At 37.1% G+C, this 25338-nt stretch overlaps 1 protein-coding gene across 3 annotated transcripts in view; it reads right to left on the reverse strand.

The window, feature by feature from the left end:
- Positions 1–25338, reverse strand: part of ATG7 (autophagy related 7) — a 247397-nt gene that overhangs the window by 126291 nt on the left and 95768 nt on the right. For all 3 annotated transcript variants that reach the window (XM_027042645.2, XM_027042646.2, XM_027042648.2), the window contains one exon: positions 3798–3920. In XM_027042645.2, the coding sequence (XP_026898446.1) occupies positions 3798–3920 (123 nt within the window). The remainder of the gene's footprint in view (positions 1–3797; positions 3921–25338) is intronic.

The following is a 25338-nucleotide window of genomic DNA, read 5'->3' on the forward strand; positions in this document are numbered from 1 at the left end:
CCATTGAAATAGTAATCAAAAACCTCCTAACAAAAAAATACAGGATTTCACAGGTAAATTCTACCCAACATTTAAAGAAGAGTTAATACTTATTCTCAAACTATTCCAAAATATAAAAGAGGAAGGAAAACATCCAAATTCACTCTATGAGGCCAGTATCACCCTGATACCACGACCAGAAAAAGATGCTACGAGAAGAGAATTGCAGCCAAATATCTTTCATGGATATAAATACAAAAATCCCCAACAAAATATTAGAAAACTGAATCCAATACATTAAAAAAAAAAAAAATCACACCACAATTAAGTGGGATTTGTTCCCAGATGCAAGGGTAGTTCAATATTCACAAAACAATCCACATGATACATCACATCAGTAAGAGAAAAGATAAAAACCATATCATCATTTCAATAGATGCAGAAAAAGCATTTGATGAAGTGTAACATCCATTCATGATAAAAACAAAAACAAAACCCTCTGCAGAGTAGGTCTAGAGGAAACATATCTCAACCTAATAAAGGTCTCCTATTAAAAGCTCACAGCCAACATCATACTCACTGGTGAAAAAACCAGAGCTTTTCCCTTAAGGTCAGGAACAAGACAAGGATGCCCACTCTCACCACTTTTATTCAACATAGTACTGGAAGTCCTAGCCGCAGCAATTAGACAACGTAAAGAAATAAAGGCATCCAAATTGGTAAAAAAGAAGTAAAACTCTATTTGTAATTAATATGATATTCTATGTAAGAAACCCAAAAGATTCCACAAAAAAAAAACTACTAGAACTAATAAATGAGTTCAGTAAAGTTGCAGGACACATAATCAATGTACAGAAATCTGTTGCATTCTTATACACTAATAACGAAGCAGCATAAAGAGAAAATAAGAAAACAATCCCATTTAGAATTGCACCCAAAACAATAAAATCTCTAGGAATTAACTTCACCAAGGAGGTGAAAGACTCTGAGAACTATAAAACATTGATGAAAGAAATTCAAGATGATGCAAAGAAGTGGAAAGACATTCCATGCTCATAGGTTGGAAGAACAAATATTGTTAAAATGTCTACACTACACAGAGAAATCTATAGATTTAGTGCAATCCCTTTCAAAATACCAACATCATTTTTCACAGAACTAGAGCAAACAATCCTAAAATTTATATGAAACCAGAAAAGCTTGCAAATAGCCAAACAATCTTGAAAAGAAAAGCGAAACTGGAGGTACTACAATTCTATATTTCAAGTTCTATTATAAAGTGCTAGTAATTAAAGCAATATGGTACTGGCATAAAAATAGACATGAAGATCAATGGAACAGAACATAAACCCCAGAAATGAGCCACTATATGGTCAATTGGTCTTTGACAAAGGAGGCAAGAATATACAACAGGAAAAAGACAGTCTCTTCAACAAATGGTGCCAGGAAAACTGGACAGCTACATGCAAAAGAATGAAACTAGACCACTTTCTTTCATCATACACAAGAATAAACTCAAAATGGATTACAGAACTAAATACAAGACCTGAAACATAAAATCCTTGAACAGAGCATAAACAGTAATCTCTCTAAGATGGGATGTAGCAACATTTTTCTACATATGTCTCTTGGGGCAAAGGAAATAATAGCAAAAATAAACTGTTGAGATCACATCAATATAAAAAGCTACTGCACAGCGAAGGAAACAATCTAGAAAAGTAAAAGAAAATCTAATGAATGGAAGGATTCCAAATTCCAAGATAATGATTCCAAATTCCAATACTGGAAGGGTCATTAGCTCAAGAGCATCATTTAAATGGAGAATATCACCTAGAAAATACCTTTGGGCAAAAAACCAACAACAGTGTTTGTCTCTAGGAAGGAAACTGGGTGGTAAGGAACAAGTGTAGAAGATTTCCTTTTCATGCAAAATAAATTTCATATAAAGTACATTATTTAACTATAAAATTTGTATCCTGATTCCAGCTAGCCATCACTATTAAGAAATGCAGGCCTCGGCACACCAGATCTGATTTTTCAAAGAAGTTAGAAATGGGAAAATTCAGATTTTTATGTAAAACTCACAAGTTTTAAATGTTGAGTTTATTCAGGATTTAACACACAGGGCAAGCCAAACAAAACACACCTGCAAGCCATATCTGGCTCACAAGCCAAACAGTCTACCATCTCTAATCAAAAATTTGATGTGTGGCTTATGGTTCCAAACCTATAAATATAATTTAATGGAGGAAAACTTCAAAAAGCAATCTCAGGCTTGTGGATGAAACCATGTCCCCTGCTGCCCCACCATCTATTTAGTCACTATTGCTCTCTTAAACTTCCCCTTCTCTTCCTTCTTTGAAAGGCTATTAATGCAACTCAAATGCAAAACAAGCCAGATTTTATTAAGGAATCTGTCCATTATCCTAGCATCTGCTCTGTTTTAAAAGGTGAGATTTGGGGTCATTTTCAAGTTGCAATTCATCTAGCCAACAAAAGAGAAGTATATGAATTGTTTCTATCTGGGAAGAAATATTCCCCCAGCCAACTAGTCAAACAATTGCATGGTGGAAAAGACCTGTAAGTTACTTTTCCCTTATCATCAGGCAGTACACTGCTGCTCAAAGGATAATACAGTGGCCATGACCACCATAACATTCTGAACCCTCTGGGAACCAATCACAGTTCTGGGGAAAATCTCAAAGTCTCTTAAAGTTCAGCAAAGATTCCATTCATCTTCTGAGACTGAAGCTGAGAGACTCTGTGTGGGTCTAACTATTGGCTGTAAGTTGGATACTGTATCTACTGACTGCCCAGAGGATACCATGGCAAGCAGTGCTCAAACTCAGGACCCCCAGATCGAGTCACGTGCTCTTCCGACTAAGCCAGCCAGGTACCCCAGAACTGATTTCAGTGTTAAAAGTTGTATTAGAGATGTACTACCTTGCCTCTCGGGTGTGCCTACAACTCTCACCTCAGTCTGCTGAGAGTGTCCAAGGATTGGACTCTGGTAGTTCCACCCTTACTCAAGGCTAGCCCCAGTCTGCCCAACAGCAGCTTTAGTTTGACACCAGCTAGTCCAGTACTGGGCCTGAATGTCTACTCAGTGACCACTGGGGCCTGTCCCAACAGTGAAGACACACAACCCCGGGCAAGGGTGGGAATGGGGTGGTAATCAATAAATAGGACTATAGGACTAAAGGCCTCTTTGCAAGTGTTCCACTCCTGCAGGACACAGGCACACAAGGTTTTCCTTATGTAGCTTGTGGAAATGTTAAGACAGGCCATTTTTCCTAATAACTTCTTCACAGGAAATTAAGATTTGCAATACATTCTAATTGACAAGCAAAGCATAACTATCTCAGGTTGTGACCGGAGAAGCCATTCATGGTAGGGTTTGGTGGCCTAAGAAGATGCATCCAATCATGAAATAAAAGCCAGGCATATTCTCTCTGAACATGGCCAGAACCCAGTCTTCCTTGTTTTACATTTTGAGCTATGGACATTAGAGCCAACTCTCCAATGGCTACAGGAATGGTGCTCTTCAGAAAGGACCAGAGGTGCCTGAAAATCAGTAAGCTATACTCCCTTTAATTATGTACATTGGGCACCTACTATACAACAATCTGCACACATGAACATACAGCAATTTCAGAAGGTCCATTCTCCTCTGATAACTAGCAGACTTACTTGGTGATGTTTGTTCTAAGGGAAAAAAAAATCCTAATTAACCACTTCCTTACTTTTCCATAAATCTGAATATCAAGTAGGTTTCAAACACATCAGTCCTCAGTACAGAAAGCTTGCTTTATTCTTACCTCAGCAGCTTGGGTCTCTTGATGCAGCAATGTGAGACCGGTCAAGTCTTCTAAGAAGGAATGTGAAGAATTAAACACCTTCGCTAGGAAATTAAATCCTTCTCGTTCATATTGATCAAGAACCTGTAAAACATTAAATTTTTTTAAAAAGGGTGTTGTAGGATTTAAAAGCGTATTATAAAATTTTCACTTCTACAAGCACCTATCAAGAATGAAACTAAAACTAGAAATTAAATATGAGGATAATTATGCACTCTGGTGGGCAAACATTGGGAGGGCCTAGTATTTACCATTTCCCCCTTTTTGGAAAGAATGACAATATCATCTTCCAATTCAGATGATAATTTTTCTCAAATAAAATGTAAGTTTCAGGCAAACTTACTAAAAATTCTAGAAAAGCTACAGTTACCTGATTCTAAATTTCACTTCTTAGGAAAAAAAATTACAGGCCAGAGAAGAGCCAAGAAAAAAATTAAAAGGAATAAAGGAAAAGAGGGACCAATTGATGGGAAATGTGATCTACTGGCTAGCCATATGTTTTTAAATAACAGAATAGTTTAAATAGGTAAAGATAAATTTCACCAGGCATGTCACAACAGAGGATATCCAAATGGCCAATAAACATATGAAAAGTTGCTTAACGTTACAAGTGGTTAGGGAAACGAAAACTAAAACCACAAGGAATTCCTACTTTAACCCACCAAAATGGCTAAAATTAAAAAGAAGTTACCAAGTACTGGCAAGAATGTAGAACAACCAGGATTTTCACAGGAATGCAAAATGGGAGAGCTACTTTAGAGTCTTTAACACTTACATGCCCTATGATCAAGCAATTATATTCCTAGATATATGTACCAATAACAAAATGTATTCAGGTATGCATCAGAAGACCCAAAGTGTCTACAGTAGCACTATTTATGATAGTCCAAACTAGATCCTACTCAAACGTCCATCAATAGTAGAATGAATGAACAAACTGGTATATTTATGCAATGGAATACTACTTAGCAATGAAAACAACTATATCTACATGCAACAACAGAGATAACTCTCACAAACATAATGTTAAACAAAAGAAGAGGGAAGCAATATGTACTGTATGGTTACATTTATATATATAAACTTAAAAAAAAAAGAACAGGCAAAAAATGAATCTAAGTCAGGAGAGTGGTTACCCATGGAGGAACTATACATAGAAGGGGCACAAGGAATACTATTTGTTTCTTTATCTGGATGTTGGTGTACTTTGTAAAAAGCCATCAAGTACCTTTTTGTATATATATTTTTCTTCAATAATAAGATTAAAGGCCTGCAATCTTGACAGGAGAACAATATGAGTTCTTGGAAGGAAAAAAAAATGATTATCATATTTAAAAATTCAAAGATCACAGGAATTGTGAAAATTAGAAAGGAAACAGTAAAGCCGAATATCTCAGAAACTGTGTCAAAACTCAGAGGAAATAAAGAGATGAATGTATCAAAAAGATAGCAGATACTGAAGAGAAATCGGAGAAATCAATTACACATGAATAGAAAGGCTGGAAAAGCAGTAATACTAGAAACAGAAAAATGGGGGAGGGGGGAAGAATAGATATATACCAATCATTATATTTTCACTACCCTAAAAATCCCCTGTGCTCTGCCTAGTCATCTCCCACCCACCCCAGCCTAACAACCACTGACCCTTTTACTGTTTCCATAATGGTGCCTTTTCCAGAGTGTCATACAGTTTGTGGCCCTTTCAAATGGGCTTCTTTCACTTAGTCACATGCATTTAAGGTTCTGCCATGTCTGTGCATGACTCAATAGCTCTTTTTTTTTTTTTTTTTTTTTTTTTTAGTGGTAAGTAATATTCTTTTGTTGTATGTACCACATTTGTTTATCCATTCACCCACTGAAAGACATGTTGGTTGCTTCTAAGCTTTGGCAGTTGTGAACAAAGCTGCCATAATTAATTAATTAGTTAATTAATTAAGTTTACAAATTCATCCACTCAGAAATAAAAATGTATAAACTCTTCGATCCAGCAATTCCACTTCAAAGACCTTTCACACAGATACAGTTGTCCATGGGCAAAAAAAAAAAAAAAAAAATCAGCGTGTAATCATGCTCACTGAAACACTGCAGCAACAAAAGATGAGAAGCAATGACTCTTTAATAGGGGGCTGATTAACAAAATTATGGTGTATTTACAATCAAGGGCATAGTCTAGATCCATTAAAAGAACAGAGTAGCTCTAGAGTATTGATATAAACCTATTTCCAAGACATACGGATATATTAAAAGCAATGTACAGACCAAGTATCTAGTATTAATGTTTTTGAAATAAAGGTAGAGGAGGAAAGAGGAAGAAAGGGAAATGTGACCTGTGTGTATGCTTGTTCATGCATATAAGATCTCTGGAAGAACACACACATACAACTGGCGTCAAGTAGTTGCCCCTGTAAATTCTTTTATACCGCTTGAATTTTTAAAACCAGGGGCATGCGTGACTTATTTAAATAATAGTAAAATCCCTATTTCCCCCCTAATGCTGGGGGAAGGTTGTGCAAGAGGAAGAAGAACTCTAAAGCCTGATGAAGTTGGAGCAAAGAGGGGAGCCTTTCTTCAGCCACAGGAAGCAAAGCAGCTGTAGTGGTGAGTTAGAAGAGTAGGGAACTGGGGGCTGACAAGTTCTGGAGTCTGACAGGAGGCAGCATGGTCATCCGCTGCCAGAGAAGGGGATGAGGTGGACCACAGAGCTTGAGGAGGGTGGTGATGGTCTGGCACAGCTGCGTGGGGAATGTGAGAAAGGAAGTGGAGGCCCCTGCTCGGGACAGAAAATAGAAGTTTGGGGGGGAAATATGGTTAAGGACCTATGTAAGCTTGGGGACAGGATAAAAGTACCACAGACATCAAGGAAATCAAGGGGCTGCTGAATACCTATGAAAGAAGCCAAGGAAGGTTAACCTAAGACCTGCAGGGAAGAGGTACGCAGGGATTACGGAGGAGCAAGGGGTGACCAGAATGCCTCAAAGCACACAAAGCTGAGCCTTTGGTTGATTAGCTCCAGTAAATTAATCTGACCACCCAATGCCTGGATAAAAAGGCACTTGGTAACTGAATCCCTCAGGAATAAAGAGATTGTTTACAAACCAGAATTTTATCTTAGGAAAAATGCATGAAAATTAAGTGATCTTTTTCAAAATGATAAATACTGTGTGCTTAGTGATCACTTATTTCTAAACGACTAAGCTCACCAACTAGGTATTTTGTGCCAGGTGTGCAGTAAGGTAAAAGAAGAACAGGTTGGAAAAATGGACAAAAACTTTGAAAAAAAAAACTGGAATAATTCCAGAGACGATACTATGTTGGACCTTAATTAACCTTTCAGATTTCAAGCCCATGTTTCCACAGATAATTCGCAGTGCTACAAATCTGAAAAGCAGAAAAACTAACAGCAAGAGCAGTAGGAGTGAAAGCCTCCCCCATAATCAGGATGTACAGAAAGTTAAATGCTGAAACGTTATTCATAGCTCTGGCTTCAAAAATATGTGGAAAAACTTAATCCTCCGGGGGCATATTTAATCATGCAAGGGTTTTCTAGTATTCCCTTTATGTGCTGGGAAGTTAATCTGTGTTACGAGTATAAGCAGCTTATAAAAGGTACAAGGATATTTTCCCCTACAAACAATTTGACCTTAAAGGGATGTGAAAATGTGTTTTAAATTACCCCACCCCCAAAAAGATACCATCACAATGAATTTGAGCACTGCAACCAACTACATAAAGCATACTGCACCTTCTAAGTAAGAATACAGGGTCCTGAGAAGTGTACACATTACATTTTGATAGGTTATAAATACTGTAAAGGTGCTGAGGGAGTTTGCTAAATAGAGAAATAAGAAAGACTTTTTAAATATACAGATATGGATCCTTCCCTGATAAACATGATTATCCTCACCTAACTGTTTTACAAGGCTAGGTTAACTTTACTGGTGACATGCAGACAACTGGACAAAGATGGTACAATCTTTTTTTTAATTCATTTATTTATTTTGAAATAGAGAGCACGAGTGGGGAGGGGCGGGGGGGGGGGAGAGAAATCCTAGGCAGGTTCTGTGCTATCAGCACAGAGCCCAATGCGGGGCTCGAACTCACAAACTGCGAGATCATAACCTGAGCTGAAATCAAGAGTCAGATGCTTCATCAACTGAGCCTCCCAGGCACCCCAAAGATGGTAGAATCTCCTCTTAAGACATGGTTTTAGGAGTATCTGTTCTCTTGCTGAGATTTTCTGTCAACTCTTTACTAGACCAAACCCATACCCCCTAGCTAGGCACTTAAGTTTCTCCAGAACACTCCAATTTGGGACAACTCTAGAGAATGCCTTTCATAAGGTCTAAGATCTGACAACACCATGCAATGATTTACATTTCATGAGAAGAAGAGATTCATGGCTTACAACTCTTGTCTATTCTTAAATAAGGATATGAGGAACTAAGTACCTGACCCCCCAAAAATAGCTTCTGTATTTTTTTAGCTTATGTGTTTTCATGCAGTGTCTGCAAATCACTTATTTAAAGTCTCTGTTGTTTAGAAACTATACTTACTCTAAAAGATTTTAAAATATACATGTGTCCTGGGGTGCCTGAGTGGCTCAGTCAGTTGAGCGTCTGACTTGGGCTCAGGTCATGATCTCACAGTTCGTAGGTTCAAGCCCCACATCTGGCTCTGTGCTGACAGCTCAGAGCCTGGAGTCTGCTTTGGATTCTGTCTCTATCTCTCTTTCTCTCTCTCTCTTAAAAATAAATAAATGTTAAAAAAAAAAAAAAAAAGAATATACATGTGTCCTGATTTCTTAAATACTCAGAGAAAGCTAGCCCAATATTCCAGACAGGGTAATAAAAGAGTATGGCTGGGAGCCACCAAGACTTTTAATTCCCATCCTATGAGAATCCATAAAAGAAGGGTCAAAACACTCCCATCTGAGGTTCAGTCACCCAGTAGTCTGCAGAGGCTTTGCTCCAAGTTGAGGGCAAAACCTTCTGTTTTCCAGTTCTGTTGCTAAGAGGGCCCTTCCAGCGCAGAGAAGCCTCACTTTAGATAATGAGCTGGAAGCATCACTAAATAAGACCAGGAAACCCGCTCATCAGTTTCTGTCTCTTGACGTCTGGGATTCCTGTCATAATAATAAAAAAAATCAAAGAAGAGGGAAAAAAAGTTCCGGTTTCAGCAGACCTTAAAGCTGCTGTCCTACCCTCACTGCTCCCAGCTCCTTTCTGGTTCCCTCTTGGTGCTACCCACTGAGAGTGACCTCCTGTCTTCCCCATCAAGGGAGATCTTTCACTTCCATCAAAGTTCAGCTCAAGTACTAGCTCCTGCAGCAAGTCTTGCCTGATCAATTCCACTCTCTAGGATCTTTTCTTCCCTTTTATATTCTGACCTCACTCTCCAGGACACACTAAGTTGCCAAAGGGATTGAAGGAAATGCTCTGTTTCACTATCCCTGGTAATCAAGAGTTGATGGCATTTCCAACTATTGGCCACATGTTCAGTAACTTTGTTTCTGTTTCTCTATATGTCAGTGATATACTTCATATGGAAACATGTAGCTATCAATCTAACTAAATTTGCTGCTGTTAATTTCCTCTTCCTCTATTGGACACAGGCAGGATTTAGAAGGCCAAACTTCAAAAAAAGAAAGATCTGGGTTCGAGATATGTAATTGTATTACTGGAATACCAAAAATATAGAACAAGTCTCTATCTCTTTCCTTAAAGTCACTGTATAGTGTACAATCTTAGGCATCCAAATGCAAAATGGGTGCAACTATAATTTAGAGGATGTGGGAGAGTTCAGGTCAAAACAGCAAATAGTATCAACATCGAGATAACCGATTATGGAATAGAAGTCCCAACACTTTACTATTTTAATTAAACTTCTTATGGCATAACACATAACTGCATTTAAAAAATCAAATATTACAGGGACGCCTGGGTGGCTCAGTCAGTTAAGCAGCTGACTCTTGACTTTTGGCTCAGGTCATAATCTCACATTTCTTGAGTTCAAGCCCCACATCAGGCTCTGCATTGATAGTGAGGAGGCTGCTTGGGATTCTCTCTCTCTCCCTCTCTCTGTTACTCCCCCACCTGTGCTCTTTCTCTCTCTCTCTCTCTCTCTCAAAGTAAATAAATAAACTAAAAAAAAAAAAATCAAATACTGGAACACTTGAGTGTCTCAGTCATTTGAGCGTCTGACTCTTGATTTCAGCTCAGGTCACAAGCCCAGGGTTGTGGGATCAATCCCCGCGTTGGGCTCTGCACTAAGCATGGAGCCTGTTTAAGCTTAAGATTCTTTCTCTCTCTCTGCCCTTCTCCCCTACTCGTGCTCTCTAACATTAAAAAAAAAAATTATAAAACCAAATATTATATCTTGTTTTTTTTTTCCACATACCAAAATCACAATTCTGCTCGAGTCAACTGGGCAGAAGAAACTAATAACTGGGAATTGACACATAAGTGGGAGTAATTTGGAAACACTGGGCAAAACACTTCACCTTTTTGAGACTGTTTGCTCATCTCTAAAATGGGGATGCCACTCCATGCCTGTTTCCCTACGCACTGAGATACAAAAAGGATTTCATGATGCCAATGCTTTATGAAGAGAAACAGAAATGCTATGCATTTATAACTTTAACAATGTCATTATTGCCAAATAAGGCTTGATAAATATAGAAAATATGTGACAGGAAGACACATAGAAATGTCATTGATGATAGCAGAGTAAGGACCTCTATAAATCCTCTCTTCCATAAGAGAAAAGAGAACGGTAACAAAGTCTGGGAAGTCTTTATTCAAGAAAACATCTGAATCTCTGTAAAAACAATGGGCTTTGAGGCTTTTAACATGCTCCATTCCCATCTCCATTCCCCCTCCAGCTCAACTGTAGCCTTGAAGCCTGTAGCCTTCAGAATCACAGTGAAAACCAGCCTGGCAGCCACTGGAGGGGGTAGACTGGGGCTGAAGCTCCTTCAAAGTTTTTTTTACAGAAAGTGGCCACCTGTTTGGCGGTTCCCAAGGACATCCTGCCTGCATGTTGTTTTTATTTGACCTGACTCAGAACGCATGCTGTGTAAAAGCCTTTCTCCCAGGGCTAGTTGTTGAAAAGTATCAGGAACAACTGTTTAACATCCTGATCTCCTGAGATGGTGGATAAGAGTTGCTGCAACAGTAAGCTAACCAAAGAGCTTAAAACAAAAATCTGGGGAATACCATAAGAGACTTTGAAAAACTCCAACGTATTTTTGGGAATCTAGAAGACCGTGCCCAGGCACAGGGTGAGGTATATGCCTGAAGTTGTGCACATGCTCAGGAAAGATCTGAGAAGGCCCTAAGCTCTCACCTCTAGCTGGCCCTGAGTATTTGTGCAAGCAGGAGATGAGAGGTAAGGCAAAGCTCTTAACTGCCTGGCTCAGCAGGGAAGGCACTCCCCAATACATACACAGAGCACCTCAGCAAAGACTGATTTAGCAGTTCCAGGAGGTTAAGAAAAATCTCTCTCTAATCACTAGATGACCACCAAGCTAACCAGGGAGAAACTTCATGGTCACACAGGACAAAGAACACCAACTTAATGAAAGTAGTTCAGGAAAGTAACTAACAAACAACAACAGCAGCAGCAAAGAACAACAATAAACCATGGCAGGGGAGAGAATCTGATTTCCAGAGTTAACACACTGTATTATTTAACATGTCCAATTCTCAACAAAAATTACTGGATATGCAAAGAAACCAGACAGTATGTCCCATACACAGAAACCAAAATAAATCAAAAACATTGAACAGAAATCATTCCGGAGGAACTTACTAAACAAAGACTTTAAAACTGCTATTTTAAGTAAATTCAAAGAACTGAAAGAAACCATGTCTCAGTATCTAAAAATCAGCATGAAAATGATGCCTCACCTAAATAGAGAATATCAATAGGGAGACATTATAAAGAAGAGCCAAAGAGAGGGGCACCTGGTGGCTCAGTCGGTTGAGTGTCCGACTTCGGCTCAGGTCATGATCTCACAGCTCGTGAGTTTGAGCCCCGCGTCGGGCTCTGTGCTGACAGCTCAGAGCCTGGAGCCTGCTTCGGATTCTGTGTCTCCCTCTCTCTCTGCCCCTAACCCACTCACATTCTGTCTCTGTCTCTCTCAAAAATAAATAAACACTACAAAAAAATTTTTAATTAAAAAAAAAAAGAGCCAAAGAGAAATTCTGGAGTTGAAAAATACAACTGAAAAATTCACTAGAGAGACTGAAATCAGTTTCAGGCATGGTAAAGAAAGAATCAGTGAATTTGAAGATAGGTTAATTGAAAGTATCCAGAGGCACCTGTGGCTCAGTAAGTTAAGCATCCAAATCTTGGTTTCAGCTCAGGTCATCATCGTACAGTTCGTGGGACTGAGCCCTGCATCGTGCTCTGCATTCTCAGCACAGAGCCTGCTTGGGATTCTCTCTCTCCCTTTCTCTCTGTCCCTCCCTCCCTCTCTATTTCAAAATAAATAAACTTTTTAAAAAGAAAGTATCCAGTCTGAGGGACAAAGAAAAATGAACAAAACCTCAGAGACCCATATGACATCATCAAGCATACAAACATGTACCTAAAAGGAGTTCCAGAAGAGAAGGGCAGAAAGAATATTTGAGGAAATAATGGCAAAAAACTTCCCAAATTTGATAAAAAACAGTAATCTACATATCGAAGAATGTATAAACAATGGAAGAATATGTAAATGTAAGTCACCTCCAAGTAGCATAAGCTCAAAGAAATCCATATCTAGACACATCATAAACTGTCAAAAGACAAAGAGATGACCTTGCAAATCCAAGAGAGAAATAACCTATCATGTAAAGAGGATCATTAATAGCCAATTTCTCATCAGAACTAAAGGAATCAAAAGTAATGGGATGAAACACTCAAAGTGTTGAAAGCATAGGACTGTCAACCAAAAATTCCATGTCCAGCAAAACTAATCTTCAAAAGTGAAGGAGAAATTAACACATTCCCAGATAAACAAAAACAAGATAAACAAAACACATTCCCAGAAAAACAAAATTCATCACCAGCAAACCTGCCCTGTAAGAAATGCTAAAGTGAGTACTTCAGGTTGAAATGAGAGGTCACTAAATAGTAACTCAGATCCACAAGAAGAAATAAAGAACACAGGTAAAGGAAACTACATAGATAAATATAAAAGACAACAAATGCATTTTTCTTTGTAATTATTTTTTTCTTCTATATGATTTAAAATACAAATAATGCAGGGGCGCCTGGGTAGCTCAGTCAAATGTCTGACTTCGGCTCAGGTCACAATCTCACAGTTTGTGAGTTCAAGCCCCACGTCAGGCTCTGTGCTGACAGCTCACAGCCTGGAGACTGCTTTGGATTCTGTGTCTCCCTCTCTCTCTCTGCCCCTCCCCTTGCTCACACTCTGTCTCTCTCACTCTCTCAAAAATAAATACATGTTAAAAAAAATTTGTTTAAACACAAATGCATAAAAAAATAAAATACAAATGCAAAAAGCAGTAATTATACATCTGTATTGTCATATAAAGTATAAAGATTTAATCTGTGTGACAGTAAGCCCAAAGGAAGGGGAGGCAAACCAAGGTACAATGGAGCAAAGTTTTTATCTATTATTCAAATTAAGGTGGTATTAAACCAAAACACATGGTTATAAGTTAGTATTTTAATTGTAATCTCTGGAGCAGCCACTGAAAGAATAACTAAAAAAAAAGTGTGTATGTATATGAGAGAGAGAGAGAGAGAGAGAGAGAGAGAGAACGAGAACACAGGAGTTAAAATGGCACATTAGAAAAGATCTATTTTGGGGTGCCTGGTCCGTTAAGTGTCTGACCCCTGGTTGCAGCTCAGTTCTTGATCTCAGGGTTGTGAGTTCAAGCCCCTTGTATTGGGCTTCACGCTGGGCATGGAGCATACTTAAAAAGAAAAAAAAGTAAAATGTCTATTTAACACAAAAAAAGGTGGAATACAGAAAAATAGAGGAATTCAGGAAGAAAGAAAAAAAAGGCATAAAACACATAAAAACCAAAGATCAAAATTGCAGACATAAATTCGATTTCATCAGTAATTACATTAAATGTAAATGAATTAAACCCGCCAACTAAAAGGCAGACACGGCAGAATGGATGGATAAAACAAAAAACATCATGCAACTATATGCTGTCTATAAGAGATTCATTTTAGATGCAAAGACATGAATAGGTTGAAAGTAAAACAATAGAAAAAATATTCCACACAGTTTCAATTATGCACTATAAATAAGTTTTGAAGATATAATGTACAGTATGGTGATGACAGTTAATAATACCATATTGCATACCTGAAATTTTCTAGGAGGATAGATCTTATATTAAACTTCTCAACACACACACACACACACACACACACACACACACACACACACATTCACACACTGGCAACTATGTATAGGTGATGGATATGTTAACTAGCTTAGTTGTGGTAATCATTTCAACACATACACACACAGCAAGTCATACACCTTAAATATGAACAATTTTTATATGTTAATAATATCTCAAAAAAGGTGTTTAAAAAAGAACCCAAAAGACCGTTAACTGGAGAGACTATACTAACATCAAACAAAAGACACTTTAAGACAAAAATTGTTACTAGCAACAAAGAAGGGCATAAAATATGATAAAAGAGTCAATATATTGAGAAGATACAATAATTAAAATCTTATGTTATCTATCAACACAGCCTCAAAATACATTATGCAAAAAACAGACAGAATTGAAGGTAAAAATACACAATTAAACAGTAATAGTTAGAGACTTCAATACTGCACTTTCAATAATGGATATAACTAGAAAGATCACCAAACAAACAGAAGACTTGAACATTATATACCAACTAAATCTGATTAGCGTCTACAGAACACTACATCCAGTAACAGCAGAAAATATATTCTCACAAAGGCTCATGGAACATTCTCCAGGATACACCATGTGTTAACACCATAAAACATGACTCAATAAGTAAAATAAGGTGAAATCATAAAATTATGTTCTCTGATCACAATGGATTGAAATTGGGTATCAATAACAAAAGAAATTTGGGAAACTCACAGATACATGGATATTAAACAACACACCCTTAAAGAAATGGATCAAATAAGAAATCACAAGGGAAATTAAAAAATACTTTGAGATGAATGAAAATTAAAAAAAAATAAGACACGTAACATACCAAAAGTTATAAGATGCACTGAATGCAGTGCTCAGAGGGACATTTATAGCTATAAATGCCGATATTAAAGAAGAGTGATTTCAAATCAATAACCTAACTTTCCAACCTAAGAACAAAACAAAAAAGCGATGTAAACACAAAGCAAGCATAAAGAAAAAAATACAAATAATTGAGAAGAAATAAAATCTTTTCAGAAGACAAACAAAATTGACAAAACTTTTATCCAGACTGACCAAATATTGAAGGGAGATGATTTAAATTACCATATCACCAATGAGAGAGGGGATATTACTGTCAATCTTACAGAAATAAAAATTATATGGAAATACTGTAAACAACTGTATGCCAATACATTAGATAATCTAGATAAAAATGGAAAATTTTTGACAAAGTCACTAAGTACTGAAATGACAAAAAAAAAAAAAAGAAAATCCTAATAGACTCACAAAAACTGAAGAGACTGAATTACTAATCACAAACTTCCCACAAAGAAAAGCTCAGAAGTAGAGGGGGATCTGCTGATAAATTTTACCAGACATTTAAAGAATTAACCAATCTTTCACAAATACCCCTGAACAACAGAAAAGGAAGAAACATGCCTCAACTCATTTTGAGACCAGAGTTATCCTAAAAAAATTTTTTCTAACGTTTATTTATTTTTGAGAAGAGAGAGACAGAGCATGAGTGGGGGAGGAGAGAGAAAGAGAGAGACACAGAATCTGAAACAGGCTCTAGGCTCTGATCTGTCAGAACAGAGCCCAACGCGGGGCTCGAACTCACGGACCACGAGATCATGACCTGAGCCGAAGTCGGACGCTTAACCGACTGAGCCATCCAGGAGCCCCCTAAAAATTTTTAATGTGTATTTATTTTTGAGAGAGCCAGAGACAGAGAGAGGGAGACAAAGAATCCAAAGCAGGCTCTAGACTCCAAGCTGTCAGCACAGAGCCTGAAGTGGGGCTCAAACCCATGAACTGTGAGATCATGACCTGAGCCAAAATGAACCACCTAGGTGCCCCCAGACCAGTATCATCTTGATACAGAACCAGACAGAGACATCACAATTAAAACCAAAGACCAATGTCCCTTATGAATATAAATGCAAGCATCTTTAACAAAATATTAGCAAACTGGGGTGCCTCGCTGGCTCAGTCAGAAAAGCATGCGACTCTTGATCTTGATTGTGACTTTGAGCCCCACATTGGGTGTGGGGACTACTTAAATAAATAAAGCTTAAAAAAAATTTTTTTTTAATTAGCAAACTGAATCTCCAGAAACATATAAAAAGGATTATAGGGCATGAAAAAGTGAGATTTACCCCTGGAAAGCAAGCCTGGTTCAACATGTGAAAATCAATATAATTCATATTAATAAAGAACAAAAACCACACCATCATCTAAATAGACACAGAAAAAGCATTTAACAAAATCCAACACCCTTTTATATAAATAATAAGCTTGTAATGGAGAATTTCCTCAACTTCCTAAAGGGCATTAATAAGCATCAATATTATACTTAATTGTGAGAGATTGAAAGCTTTCCCACTAACATCAGGAAAAGACAAAGATTCCCACTTTTGCCACTTCTATTCAACACTGTATTGTAAGTTCTAGTCATGGTAATAGGCAAGAAAAAGAAATAAAAGCATCTGTCTAGATTCGATCTGGACTGGAAAGGAAGAAGTAATACTCTATTTTCAGAAGACATGACCTTGTACATGGAAAAGCATAAGGAATCCATAAACACTCTTAGAGCAAATAAGTACATCAAGCACTCCTCCTCTTGAAGAGTTCATTCTACTCTGGTAGGATATAAGAGCCATATACAAAAATCAATTTTATTTCTACACACCAGCCATGAATTATTCAAAGAAGAAATTAAGAAAACAACGCCACTGATAACAGCATTAAAGGAATAAAATATCTAGGAATAAACTTAATAAAATAAGTGTAATACATGTACACTGAAAACTACATTGCAAAAAGTTCTTAATACAAAGATATCCCAAGTTCACCGATTACAAGACGTAATGTTGGTAAGATGGCAATATACCCTAAATTAATCTAACGTTCAGTGTGATCCCAGCTGGCTTTTAGTAGATGGGGACAGATCAGTATCTGATCCTAAAATTCATATGGAAACCTAAGGGACCTAGAATAGCCAAAATAATCTTGAAAAAAGAACAAAGTTGGAGATCTCACATTTCATGATTTCAAAACTTACTAGAAAGATACAATAATCAATACTTGATGGTACCAGCAGAAGGACAGACATATAAATCAATGGAATAGAGTCCAAAACTAAACCTTTCCATTTGTGCCAAGAACAACAAGATAACAGGGGTAGGAAAAATACTTTTTAACAAATAGTACTGGAAAAATTAAGTATCCACTACATGGAAAAGAATAACGTTTAACCCTTACCACATACAATATACAAAAATTAACTGAAAATGGATTATTGATCCAAATGTAAGCGCTATAACAATTACACTCATAGAAGAAATCACTAAATCCTTATGAGCTTGGGTCCGAAAAGAGTTAGATGTGGCAACAAAATCATATTCAACCCACCTATGCCCTCCCCAAATTAGGATGTCATTAATATTAAAACATATTGTGCTTCAAAGGATACATCAAGAAAGTATCTGCAAATTACATATCTGATGAGGGTTTGATATAAAGAACTCTTATGACATCTCAATTAAAAGGCATAAATAACTTTTTTTTTTTAATGGACAAAGGGAGTGAATAGACATGTCCCCCCAAAAAGATAAACCAATGTCCAACAAGCACATGAATAGATACTCAACATCACTGGTCATTAGGGAAATGCAAATCAAAACCACACTGAAATACACCACTTCACACCCAGTAAGATAGTTACAATAAAAAAGAGAAAATAACAAATGTTGACAAGAAGATGGAGAACAAAATCCTCCCACACTAATGGGAATTTAAAATGGTACAGCTGTTGTGGAAAACAGTTTGGCAGTTTTATAAAATGTTAAACAGAGTTACCATATGACCCAATAATTATACTCCTAGGTATACAGCCAGGAGAACTGAGAACATATGTTCACGCAACAGCTTACACACAAATGTTTGTAGCAGCATTATTCATAGGCGCTCCAAATGGAAACAACCCAAATATTCATCAGTTGATGAATGGATAAAAAAAATGTGGTATATCCATATAATGGAATATTTTTTAGCCTTAAAAAGAAATGAAGTGCTGACACATGCTACATTATGGATGAACCTTGAAAGCATTATGCTAAACGAAAGAGGCTCTTTGCAAAAGGCTACATGTATGGTTCCATTTATATGAGATGTCCAGGATAGGAAAATCCATAGAGACAGATAGTAGATAAGTGCTTGCCAGGGTGTAGAGGAGGCTGAAAATGGGTGGAATGACTACTAATGGGTACTGGGATTATGAGGTTGGTTTGGGGGTGATGAAAATACTCTGTAGTTAGTGTGATGGTTGCACAAACTTGTGAATATACTTAAAAACCAAAGAACTGTATACTTTAAATCAAAGTGGTGAATTTTATAATATGTGAATTATGTTTAATAATAATAAAAAAGATTTAGAATGAGCTCTTAGTATGAGGATCCAGTGTAAGGTATCTGTAAAGCAGCTTGAGAAATTAAAAACACTATCTGAAGTGAGGGATGGAGGGGTGGATTGATGGACAGATGGACAGATGCACTTAACCTCTCCCTTACCAATCTGTGGACTACTTCTTAAAAATATGTCGTTTCCAATTAGAGTTGTTTGGAACTAAGTAAGTACCAAGTCTGGTTTATCATCTTAAAAGATCAATAATACTTCTGAAGATTCTTGTAAAGATAAAGAAATATATATAAATGAGGAGAAAGAGAAGAAAAAGGAAGCTCTCCTTAGAAGGTTTCACAACCTTAAAGAGGATCCCTTTTGTACTGCTGGTGGGAATGCAAACTGGCGCAGCCACTCTGGAAAACAGTATGGAGGTTCCTCAAAAAACTAAAAATAGAACTACCCTACCACCCAGCAATTGCACTACTAGGCATTTACCCAAGGGATACAGGTGTGCTGTTTCGAAAGGATACATGCACCCTCATGTTTATAGCAGCACTATCGACAATAGCCAAAGTATGGAAAGAGCCCAAATGCCCATCGACGGATGAATGGATAAAGAAGAAGTGGTATATATGTGTGTATGTATGTGTATATATATACATATACATATACACATACATACACACATATATATATATGTATGTACACACACACACACACACACACACAATGGAGTATTACTCGGCAAGTATTACTCGGCAATCAGAAAGAATGAAATCTTGCCATTTGCAACTACATGGATGGAACTGGAGAGTATTATGCTAAGTGAAATTAGTCAGTCAGAGAAAGACAAATACCCTATGACTTCACTCATATGAGGACTTTAAGAGACAAAACAGATGAACATAAGGGAAGGGAAGCAAAAATAATATAAAAACAGGGAGGGGGACAAAAACATAAGAGACTCTTAAATACACAGAACAAACTGAGGGTTACTGGAGGGGTTGTGGGAGGGGGCATGGGCTAAATGGTAAGGGGCATTAAGGAATCTACTGCTGAAATCATTGTTGCACTATATGCTAAATTTAAAAAAAAAAAGGTTTCATAACCTTCAAGTTTTGGGGAGTGGTAAAAGATCAAAGAACTACTGCAGACCCTTTGTGGAAAAGCTAATTTGCCCAACCTCCCTGCCTCCAAAAAAAAAAAAAAGCTAACCTGCCACAAATAACTTTCTCTAAATCTAAATCTAAAATAGCTCTCTTTTTATCTCTATCATAAAAGCAATATAAGGTTGTCTCAAATAATTCGACTTTACAAATTTGAATTGCTTAATGACCATGATATTATAATGATCGAAATATTTATAAATGGATGCTCTAACCAACTAATCTACTTTTTAGACTTACACTATTGCATAGTGTAAATCTGAGGAGGGCTTATTTTAAATACAGACAGAAGTCAACAACGAGGCAAACTGGAGAAATGAAAACAAAAAGCCACTCTAAGAATAATTATAGCCCAAGCCACTCAATACATTCATTTGAGTATTTACAGAGCCTGCTCTAGATTACAGGCATCTTGGGGAAATTCTGTATGTTTCTGTATAAAAAATACCATCTTTTATTTTTTCCCAGTTTGTTGTTGTGGTAGTGGTGGTGGTGGTGGTAAGATAAACAAAAACTTTACTATCTTAAATATTAAAAAAAAAATTTTACGTTTATTTATGTAGTTTGAGAGAGACAGAGTGAGCAGGGGAGGGGCAGAGAGAGGGAGTGAGAAAGAACCCCAAGCAGAGTCTGTGCTGACAGCGTGGAGTCTGATGCGTGAGCTTGAACTCACGAACCATGAACCTGAGCCAAAACCAAGAATAGGACACTTAACTGAGCCACCCAGGCGCCCCATCCTAAATATTTTGAAGTGTGTAGTTCAGTGGCATTAAGTGCATTAACAATGTTGCACAACCATCACCACCACCATCCATCTCCAGAATTCTTGTCATCTTGCAAAACCGAAACTCTACACCCATTAAACACTAACTCACCATTCTCCTCCAGCCCCTGGTAATCATTCTACTTCCCGTCTCTGTGAATCTGACTACCCTAAATACCTTATTTAAGTGGAGTCATGCATTGTTTGTCTTTTTGTGACTGACTTAGCACAATGTCCTCAAGTTTCCTCTGTGTTGTAGAGTATATGAGAACTTCCTTCCCTTTGGAGGTTGAATAATATTCCATTATATGTACAGACCACATTCTGTTTATTGATTTTTCTCTAGATGGACACGGGTGTTTCCATGTTTTAGCTATCGTGAATAATGCTGCTACGAACAGAAGCGTACAGGGGTACTAACTTTCGTCAAGGAGACAACCAAATATCTACCATAATGTACAACGCATGCAGAACTATTTTTACACTTGTGAGATTCATTCTTTGGTCTCAGGCTTGCTTATACACTAATGCTTTGTTGGTTTGTTTTTATTTTATCGTTTCATTTCTATTTACAAAACCAAGTTAGGGAAAAGGAACTGGACTATCTTACCTACCTGAGTATTAATTAACACTAAAATGTAAAAGGAAGACTTTTCACCCCAACTAAATGCAAGTAACTCAGAGAAAAAAAAATCCTAAAAAAAATATGTAAGTTAAATGTCTATCTAGGTACAAGTTGTGTTTCTTAAGTAACCTCCTCTCATCCTTCATTATCTAAACAGAAGGAATCAGACAAGAACTATCCCCACCTCTCTATATTCTCATCTGAACACAGAGCTGAAATGCCCACCATCTTAAAAAATATAATTGCTGTTGATAATCCCGTTGTCTTACTACCTTCTCCCCAGTACCCTTAACAGTAAAAAAAAAAAAAAAAAAAAAATCCTTGAAAAATGTATCTATTTCATCATATGAATGGGGGATAAGGAAAGCAAAGAAAGTATACAAATCTTTACTATAAAATGAAATTTTTAGGGCTATAACTTTTCCTGCTCATTTTTAACCCAAATCATATTTTTTCTTGACTACAACAAACTGAAGATATTCTTTGAAGGATCATTTGGAGGATGCCAAAACATTAACAAATTATACTTGAAACCTTAATATAACAAAGTCCAGCTTTCTAAAGTCATTCTTCAAAATAAGTCACAAAGCACAAAAACTATTGAGCCAAGGTTCTCAGACCAGAGCATACATCAGAATCCCCCAAGGGCGTGTTCCCCAGTTTCTCATTAATTAAGTCTAGGGTGGGGTCAAAAAATTTGCATTTCTAGCTAGTTCCCAAAAGACAGGATGCTGGGGGTCTTAGGACCACGCTTTGAAAACAGCCCCCTTTATTTAAGCGGGACACCTTCTCTTACACTCAACCCGTGAAAAAGCATGTATGTTTCCTTCACTTTAAAAACTCATCTTTAGCTGTTCCTCCTAAAAGAAATAAATTACTGTGTGATATTACTGTTTATTTAGCAGTTTTAGTCAAACACTTTGATAAATTCTGTATGGTAAAAAAAGTTTTTAGTTCCCCTGCACAGAGAGCCAGCTCTCCTTAAGAAAATTATTATCCCAGGTGACTTTTGTAATGTGTGAATTTTGGTTCAGTGAGTTTCCTTTAATTTTGGAGCTGAGAATTATACAAGCACACATTTGGCAGGCAACGTCCACTGAGAAAAACTAGGCATTTGATTATATTATTTTATACATTATTCTCTATCTCCATCTGTACGGCCCTTGATGTCACTGCCATAAACTAATAGTGCTTGCCTGGAAATATCCCAGACACAGGTTTGATTTGATTCATGGCATATCTGGGGGAAAACATATTCTTGAATTAACACTTAAAAATCAAATGCTTTGAGTTTAAAATTCAAATTTCCATTTACTCTTAAAACAAACAAACAACAGAAGGTCTGGCAACATTACTCCGAAATTTCCACAAGTCGGTGATCCGTCAGAGTTGGGCTCAAGCTGCCCCTCAGAGAGAACCTGAGCTCCAGTGGCCATTGTCCCCCATTTGTTTCCTGTCCTTTTGAAACTAGTTTGCTCCCCTCGTGTGTTTACCAGCCTGCTTTGTAAGCTTGTGTGTTTGGGTGCCTAACATAACAGGGAACACATGGGAGAGTCTCAATTTCAAAAAATATAAATTACACTGGCTTACATTAACTACGGTGTAGGTAAGTTCCTTTGGACTCAGCCCCTTATGGCCTAAGTTACTGGGTTGTGTGATCTACCGGTAGGCTGCCTCTACTCTTGTGTTAGAAACCTTCAGGCTAGGATGAGCATTCTCTTAAAAAGCAGTTTGTCAGGTTGAGACCCTTTTGTGTACGGCTAAAATTAATGTAAATGTAAATTTACATTTGTAAATGTAAATATAAATTTACAATGTAAATTATGGGTAAGAATGAGCAGCAGAATGCTTATTCATTATTTTAACCTTTTTGTTGTGAAATAATACAGATATAAAACATTACAGCTTAAAAAACTGTAGAGTGAGCCCCTATATTACTATCAAGAACAGGAGGGGCGCCTGGGTGGCTTGGTCAGTTGAGCATCTGACTTTTGATTTCGGCTCAGGTCCTGATCCCAGGGTCATGGGATCAAGCCCCAAGTCGGGTTCCACACTGAGCATGAAGCCTGCTTAAGATTCATTCTCTTTCTCTCTCTCTCCCTCTGTCTCACCCTCTCTCTAAAATAATTTGAAAAAATGTTAAAAAAAAAAGTTCTTTAAAAAAATAAATACAATAAAAATTCAATACTCTGTTCTTAAGATACACGTTAATTGTGTTTTCTGTGCCCTCTTGGTTGGCCTCACCAGAGGTTTCCCAATTTTATAGATGCTTCTACACTCCTGGCTTTGTTCATCTTCTTTCTATTCTTCTTTTTAGTTTCTGTCTTCTGTTTGTTTGTATTTGTTATGCTTTTTTTGACTTCTTAAGATAAATATTTGCTCATTAATTTTAGGCCTTTTTTTTCTTTTAAGGATACCCATTTTTCTATTAGGTACTCCTTTATCTGCACCCTATACATTTTTACAAGAAATACTTATTCATTTAAAATATTTCTTAATTTCCATTCTATCTTCTTTAATTCATAACTTTTTTAGGCCTATATACTTGAATTTCCAAATAAAGACATGGAGATGATTTTCTAGTCTGTCTCTGATTTCTAGCATAATTACATTGGGATAAAAGTATACATTCTGTATAGTTTCAATCTTTGAAATTTGTGGGACTTGCTCAGTGATCCAGTCTATGGTAAATTCTTGTAAAACATTGTCTTGTGTGCTTGACAAGAATGTGCTTCACACTTTGGTGCAGTGTGTTCACCAGAATAGATTTCTTAATCATGTTGATCAGATTTTTTAACAACCATCACTAACTTTTTTTTTGTATGCTTCTGTGAGACAACAGAAAAAATATTATATTGGTCTCTGCCCCCAGTCCCCAGCATAGAGCTCCTGAAACCATTGTAATTTACTCAGTGATAAGAGCATTCTTATCTTCTCTTTTAAATTTCCCATTGTTCTACCTCTCTGTGCTTTACCTTGAACAGTTTCTTCTAACCTATGCTTTCAGTTTATAGATTTGCTCTTTGCTGTGTCCTAACTGCCTATAAACCCATTCACTTTGATTTTGTATTTTAGTTGTAGAATTTATTTGATTTTTTTTTTTTTTAATGTACAAAGCCACATTTTAGAATTTTCAGTCTCTGCTGAAACTCAAGTTTGGCTTTTCTTTCTTTCAATCCTATAACTGTAGTATTTTATCATCTGCTTCTGGTAAGTCCAATACCTAGAGTCTCTGTGTGTCTATTTCTGTTGCATGTTGCTTCTGCTGGTTCATATGCTTGGTGTCTTCTTTCTTTGTGTGCCTGGTTACCTCTGATTGTGGCTGGACACTGTAATGGAAAAATTATTTGCAGAAGTAATTTGAGGATTAGGATCGTGATATCCTCCTCTACTAAAGATATCATTTCTTTCGACCTGGCACCTATGGGCATTAGCTACAGGCATTCATCTTAATCCAAGTAAACCTTAAAGTTTGTGGGCCACTCAGATAATATGAAACAGAGCTGCAGCCAGTCTGAGAGTTGGTTCACTTCCAATTACCATTACTCCTAAGTGTATCTCTTAGGGGTGTCCAACTCAAAGGGGGGAAGTGGTTTACCAGGTTTCCTAAGCTTGACAAGACCCAGACTATAATTTTTAACCCCAAAAAGACACCAAAGGTGAGCTCAGGCTCTCAGCTTCCTTTTCCTGATCAGCAAATGCCCTTAAGACAAAGGTGGCCCCAATGTTAGGCTCACTCCTCTGTGTCACACACTCTCCCAAATCTCAACTCAATAATTCCTCACAATTTATTAGTTCTTCAATGTTTAAGAAGATTACAAAGGAATGATTTATCTACTTTCTTTAGATGACTTCAGTAAAAGAACTGGTTTGAATTATATGGCTTACCACAAGTTAAAGTACTAATCTCTCAACATTCTTTTATGTATCATATCTTTAGCACACGGTCTTACCTTGCCCACACCTGCCCCAAAGTGAAAGTGCTATTGGATTCCTTGAGGAATCATGATCACTCTCCTCAGTAGCAATTTACTCTTACAGTGCAGAGGAACTATAAAGAACAAAAGTTCAAGTTACAGTTCCTATAATTTGCTCTATGACTATGCACAAAGATTTCTCTGCAAATTGCATGGAAGGTACTTCCACACATGTTAGAAGATTAGA

The sequence above is a fragment of the Acinonyx jubatus genome, chromosome A2, assembly GCF_027475565.1.
Source record: "Acinonyx jubatus isolate Ajub_Pintada_27869175 chromosome A2, VMU_Ajub_asm_v1.0, whole genome shotgun sequence".
In the NCBI taxonomy this organism is placed as follows: Eukaryota; Metazoa; Chordata; class Mammalia; order Carnivora; family Felidae; genus Acinonyx; species Acinonyx jubatus.